At 32.9% G+C, this 6,972-nt stretch overlaps 3 protein-coding genes and 1 non-coding gene across 4 annotated transcripts; 1 reads left to right on the forward strand and 3 right to left on the reverse strand.

The window, feature by feature from the left end:
- On the forward strand, positions 66 to 2,048 carry LOC104710337 (transcription factor AIG1). Its single transcript, XM_010426919.1, has 2 exons — positions 66 to 605; positions 1,151 to 2,048. The coding sequence occupies exons 1-2, from the start codon at positions 117 to 119 to the stop codon at positions 1,691 to 1,693; spliced, it is 1,032 nt and encodes a 343-aa protein (XP_010425221.1). The 5' UTR covers positions 66 to 116; the 3' UTR covers positions 1,694 to 2,048.
- Positions 3,242 to 3,315, reverse strand: TRNAI-AAU. The gene has a single exon. It is a non-coding gene; the product is annotated as a tRNA-Ile (tRNA).
- On the reverse strand, positions 4,104 to 4,980 carry LOC109126342. The gene is given in 3 exon segments (XM_019229846.1): positions 4,104 to 4,240; positions 4,243 to 4,264; positions 4,963 to 4,980. Coding segments are annotated over 3 exon segments (177 nt in total).
- Positions 6,224 to 6,745, reverse strand: LOC104710338. The gene has a single exon (XM_010426920.2). The coding sequence runs from the start codon at positions 6,654 to 6,656 to the stop codon at positions 6,534 to 6,536; it is 123 nt and encodes a 40-aa protein (XP_010425222.1). The 5' UTR covers positions 6,657 to 6,745; the 3' UTR covers positions 6,224 to 6,533.

The following is a 6,972-nucleotide window of genomic DNA, read 5'->3' on the forward strand; positions in this document are numbered from 1 at the left end:
ATTATATAGCACTATATATAAACATGTGTATCCATTATCAAATGGGATGTTTGTGACCTTTTGTCTCTTCTTCTATAATTCTCTTTCTCTTTTCCAAAAACAAAAAACCAAAAAAGATGTATGCAATGAAAGAAGAAGATTGTCTTCAAACATTCCACAACTTACAAGACTACCAAGACCAGTTTCTTCTTCATCACCATCCTCAGATCCTCCCTTGGTCGTCTTCATCTTTACCTTCTTTTGACCCGACCCATTTCTCATCTAACCCGACCCGTTATTCTGACCCGGTTCACTGCTTTAACAGAAGAGCTTCTTCGTCCTCCTCTTCCTTTGACTATAACGACAGTTTCGTCTCTCCTCCTCCTTCCATGGAGCATCATCAGAACCATCTGAGGATTCTGTCCGAAGCTCTTGGACCCATCATGCGTCGGGGCTCGTCCTTTGGGTTCGATGGTGAGATCATGGGGAAATTGAGTGCACAAGAAGTCATGGATGCTAAGGCTTTAGCTGCTTCAAAGAGTCATAGTGAAGCTGAGAGAAGAAGACGAGAGCGAATCAACACTCATCTTGCTAAGTTGCGTAGTATTTTACCAAACACAACCAAAGTAAGTTGTCATAAACTAATACTTTTCCCCTTTCACGTCTCTAATTCTTGAGATTTAAGTATGTTTTTCGAAAAATTTATACTAATTAATTATATGATTTAATGGTACTTCCAAAATTGTATCTCTAATCAGTTATAATTAGTTAATACTAGTAACAGTAATTGTAAAATTTTCAAAACTAATAAGTGCCTCAACACGATATATTTATATGTTTTTTTCTTGTGTGGTTATCGATCACATATATACATATATGTGGTAGTGTGGTACTATTGTCATTTGTTTTTTTTTTCATATTTATTTAACTTTTTCTAAAACAATGAAAACCTTAATTAAATTGGTATGATACTTCCAAATTTATCTTTCTTCCACTATTATCGTTTACTAATTGTATTTTTCCATTTTGAAAATAATAACTGCTTCAAATCGATATTTCTGGTAGGTAAATATAGTTCACAGATGTGGTATATTAATTTGTAGTTATTATCATTATGAAGTAGCAGAAAAAAATTTAGTACATCTTTATGATTCGTTTCTTTTTTATACAGACGGACAAAGCTTCGTTGCTAGCGGAAGTGATCCAACACATGAAGGAGCTAAAACGACAGACATCACTTATCACGGATACGTGTCAAGTCCCCACAGAGTCCGATGATCTGACCGTGGATTCGTCTTACAACGACGAAGAAGGAAACTTGGTGATAAGAGCTTCCTTTAGCTGCCAAGACAGGACTGACCTCATGCATGACGTCATAAATGCCTTGAAGACTCTTCGTCTACGAACTCTCAAAGCTGAGATCGCAACCGTAGGTGGTCGAGTCAAGAACGTCTTGTTCTTGAGCCGAGAAGACGATGAAGAGGATCATGATTCATATCGTAGAAACTTCGATGGTGATGACATGGAAGGTTATGATGCAGAGAGGATGATGAATGATCGTGTGAGTTCGATAGAGGAAGCGTTAAAGGCGGTTATAGAGAAGTGTGTCCATAATAATGATGAAAGCAATGATAACAATAACTTGGAGAAGTCGTCTTCAGGGAGTATTAAGAGACAAAGGACTAGTAAGATGGTAAATCGATGTTACAATTAGTTAATCCTCTCCACAAAATTATTAGTATTAATTAAACTGTCAAGTCATCATTAATTAATTAGGGTTTAGTTAATTAGACTTGCAAAATGGAATTGTGGGTTGGTGGTTTTAATATTTTAGTAGTAGTATCTTTTTGGGTGTCTTTTTTAATAGTATTTGGTTTGGGTTTCTTCTTCTATGTTTTTTTAAAATCTATGAAGAACCCTTTGTTTAGGGTTTTATAGTGATGGGTTTGGTTTATATATTGTACTATCATTAAGACATTTTCCTCGTCTTGATTACTATAGGAAATGTAAAGAGTTTGGGTTTGTATTAATTAATGAAGGAGTGGAATCAAGAAGCTATTTTATGATCATATAGTATGTAGAGTTTTCACTCTCGCATATCCATTGTTACAAACGAAAAACAATTATTTATGTCGAAGTCAGTTTTAAATAATTAAATGTGCTGTGCATGGGTAAAAATCGCCTATATCGTACGTATCTTTGCTAGTTTTTCTGATACGTATAAGACACTCGTAATAACTTTTTTTTTCTTCTCCATCTATATAGCGTACAAATATCTAGTTAATTAATGCGATATTTCCTAGAATAGATTGAGATAGAGAATTTATGTGATGGAGGATTTGTAAGTTATGACAAGTGAAATCGATTGAGAGGAGTAGATCGAATCTTTTTCGTGGGAAGTGAGAACTTAGATCTTTGTTCTATTTATAGAAACTTAGTTTTGGGATCTCTTGCAATATTGTCTCTTTCGCGGTTACTGACCTACGTTATTTATTATTATTACAGAGACAGTACTTGATGATAATACCACAAGCACATTACGTCATATATGATCTCGTCGTCACTTTTGTATCTATAGCTTTTTTTCCTTCTAATTTAGTCACTATCCCGAATTCAACGTACAAGTACTACAACAAAAGAAAAAGGCTTTATTTTGCAGCCATGGATCTTACATGTTATTTTAACTTGGTTCAAACACTTCAACTAGGTTCTTTCTCTTTTGAAGGTTTTTTTTTAAAATATTACTCCCTCCGTTATAAAATATAAGATGTTTTAGAAAAGTTTTTTGTTTCATAATATAGGATGTTTTCAGGTTTCTATGCAATTTTAGATTAATTTAATATTTTATATTATGCAGTATTATTTCTGATTGGTTAAACTGGTTAAAAGTAAAAATTTCTCAATCTGTGTGTTTAACTTAAAACATCCTATATTTTGAAACGGAGGGAGTATTATCTAAAATCGTCCAAAAGTTGTATTTCTTGGACGCTTTTAGACAAAGTGTAGATTCCAACGAGAAATGTGAGCTCGTACTCGAAATTATAATCTACTAGGAAAAAATGACACAAAATACAATTACGAATTAGTTAAAGCAACCCGTTAATGATGAGTATGTAGATAATGAAGCAACTCGTAGAGCCAAATTTGGCCCAACAAATGCAGTATTCGATAGTTGTGTTTCGTGGTGATGTGCTTTTTAAGTTGACACATGGGCTGATGTTGAGGCCCAATGTTAGGGAAAAAATTAAAAAAACTAAAAAAGTGGCCTATACAGGGATCGAACCTGTGACCTTCGCGTTATTAGCACGACGCTCTAACCAACTGAGCTAATAGGCCAACATGCTTAATATCTTACTTTAACCTAAAAATACTCTATTTGTTTAGAAAGAAGGATATAGAATTGTGAGAAGTTCCCATGAAGTAATAAGTTGTCCATATGATGTCTATATATATATATTCATGTATGACATATAATAAGATGAGAAAACCATGTGCGATGTACAGATTAGAAGAACACAAATATGAAGTGTACTTGGAGAGAAGTCCAGAAGTGTGTTGAAGTACATAGAAGTGAATATATACAAGTAAGTATGTGGACCAATAATGTCGAATCTTTTTTAAACATATATAAAAAAGGAAATAATATCACAAACAATGCACGAGGCCGAAGACCAAATAATCATGTAATTTACATACAGACCAAAAACACTTTAGCTAGTTGGAGCCACCATATATAAGACGATCTGATCACTATTCGGAAAAACTTGGTTTAAAAATACATCATGCAACAAAGATATGGTATGATAAAATGAATTAGCAGAATCATTAATGGAACAAAAAACTTCACTTAATCTTCTTTCAGTTATAAGTTTTTCATTAGCCTTGTGGCATAAAACAATTATTTTTCCAAAAAATTATGGAATCAATGAATCGTGAACTTTTACGATTAGTGAAATCCTACCGAATTAAGAATGAAGAATCGTTTTGGAATACTTGTGAAGCTTTTTTCATAGATAGTGCAACATGGAATAAAATGTTTCAGAATGAAGATATTGAGTTCTTGAAACAATTCTAAATTTGGAAAATAAAAACAATTGACAAATGTTACATAGGAATGTTTAGTTTTAGTTGGTAATGTAAAATAAGCCATTAAATGGAAACTCAATGATGTGAACATCAATAAATAAAATTTGGACCCAAATGTGAGAAAGTGACAATAGAAGAGGACGACGGTTGTGGCCACGACGGCGACGGTGGTAGGACCGCCGCACGTGGTCGAGCCTATCTTCTTTTGTATCGATCCTCAATAACTTTGTGCATCAAGATTTTCTTACTGCACATAGATTTTTTTCTTACTGGTCATAGATTCTACAAAATTCTCCAACGACGAATAATAAATAATAGATAGATGTACAGACTCAATATCAGATTCTAGTGACCATGGCAGCTAACATGATGAAAAGGTAGGATTAACAAAAATAATGTATTGAGCCAGGTTTCGTAGTTATGTGATAATTGTTTTTTTTTTTTTTTTTGTTAACTTTATTACCAAAATGTTTTATTTGCATGAGTGAGTGAAAAAAACTGGTGGTTAAACAATCAAGCATCTCAGCCTAGTACTCCAATCTGGTATAAAGCTCTAGCCAATGAGGCTTCCACTCATTATTGACAATACTTTTAAAGATCTTTAATTTATAGGGTTTTATATCCATATTCATATTCTCTACCATGCAATTTCTTGATATTTAGTTGAGAAGATTCTCTTAGTTTATAAATATCTGAAAACGTGTGTGGTTTAAGCTTTATGAAACTCTATCATTCATCTAAGAAGAAAAACACACACACACATATGTTTTTATATATATACATGAAAAAATAAGTTATAAGGTGGTAGTGTAGATGAGTACCAAAAACATATGGGCTGCATAGTTAAAGTTGGCCGACAACAGAATCGACAATGATGTAGATTCAGTTTCTTCTCACCTGACATTTTGACCCCATTTTTTCTCCTTTCTTCATCACCAATCTATAGCTAATTTTCGTGAATAATTCAATGTTTTTGGCAGCAATTCATTTAGTATTTTAATGATAATATTTTTGTGGTTGGAGCGGTTGAGACGGTCCATGATTAATTTACTATCTCTCATTCAAAAACCTTTGATACTTCAAATCTTCACCTAGCATTCTTGCTAATTTTTAGTTCGACTTCGTGTAATCACAAATTTATTTGATCAAGAATCTTGAACATCTAATGGGCCGTAATATATATGCCCACAAGCTTAGTAATTTGTTGTTGTCTTTACGGTACTGAAGCCATTAAAAAGAAAATTTCATTTTTGTTTGGTTTTATTAATAGAATAATTTTGACGTGACAGCATACAATACATGTCTTTCCAATATCATAAATAATTTGGCACCTAATGGTCACGTCAGATTTAAATCAAGAGGGACCGATCAATAATTTTGATATTGTGTCCCTTGATTTATATCTATAGTCATTGAAACTTTGATTAGTTTAAGTTTATAATTCATTAGAAACTAAACACATACATACATCATCATAATTATAAAAAGTCTTGATATGAGTCCAACGAAGTAAACTAATCAAATAACCGAAGAATATTTAATTAGAGTCATAATTAGAAAGTAGAGATTATCCCATACGTGGAGGACCAACATGACATATGAGACAAGTAACCAAAGAATATTTAATTTTCAATTTTTAAGTTATCTTCAAATCAATTAGCTAATCATTTGAACTAGGAAGAGGTTAGTTGAATTGACTAAAAAATTTGGGAGTTCTGTTCATGCATTAAAAGTAGTGTTATTCAAACCTATACCTCTCTCATAGTAATCTTTGTATACTTAACATTTGTAATTAGATTTTATGAACCGAAACTTATTAATAACGGAGAAGTAAATTCTATGCATTCATGTAATTGTTAATGAGATAGATTACTTGCTTGATCAAGACCAAAGCTGAAGCTGGTTTCTTATAACTGGTTGAATAGTTGTCATTGATGTATGTGTTGCTACACCATCTTCTTAAAACACAATTTGAAATTGGAAATTCTAGTGGATGTTAAGAATAGATGGCCATGCTACCATTTTCTTATATTTTTACAGTAAATAACGTTTTATTTGGAATCATGCTGTTTCACATATTAGAAGACGAAATATTCAAATAAACAAAATACCTATCACAACCTCGTAAACTATAAAACCAAGTAAATTAAGCAACAAGTAAACAAGAACTAATCTTGGTTAGATTATGTGTGAGATATATAGTCGAATTTACACAGGGAACTATGGAACTAAGGCAAAAGCCATTACAAAATTTATCCCAAATTTTTATTCGTATATTTACAAATATACCCTCCAAAAACTAAAAACCCACCCATATTCAGTATATCGAAAGTGTTAAAATTTCATCCCCCTAAGATTGACTATCGGCAAGCAAACCCCAAACCGGTTTCTTCCTCTTTCATATCTTCTTGCAATCATCAGTTTGATCCGGTTAAGCTTCAAAGTATCACTACTTGAATCAACCAAGATCAATCTTGCCAACATAGGAGCATCACAACACATCGTTTGATGATGTAAAGCTTAGCTCTTTGCTCTCTAAGAACACCTCCAAGACCTCTGCTACTCGAAACTCTTCTCTTCAAAACTCCCATCTTCGGTATAAATAGAATTTTTCTTTTAGGGTTCTTCTTTGATGGTTTTAAAGTTTTTAGTTGGGAAGATAAGAGAAAGTGATTATTTGAGATGAACAAAGAATGGTTCTTTTATAGAAGAAGAAGAGAGTTGTNGTAGGGACAAACAAGTCGAAGTCGCGCGTGGAAGTGCACCCCAAGTCACCCGACACTGTCTCTCACCATCCACTTGTGTTAAATGTCACACATCACTTTCAATGTTTTAAGATAGACAGATTACAATTAAGCGTGTTTATATTGGTATTGCCGTCATTTGTGCTAGGATTTGAATTGTAAA

The sequence above is a fragment of the Camelina sativa genome, chromosome 9, assembly GCF_000633955.1.
Source record: "Camelina sativa cultivar DH55 chromosome 9, Cs, whole genome shotgun sequence".
Classification (NCBI taxonomy): domain Eukaryota; kingdom Viridiplantae; phylum Streptophyta; class Magnoliopsida; order Brassicales; family Brassicaceae; genus Camelina; species Camelina sativa.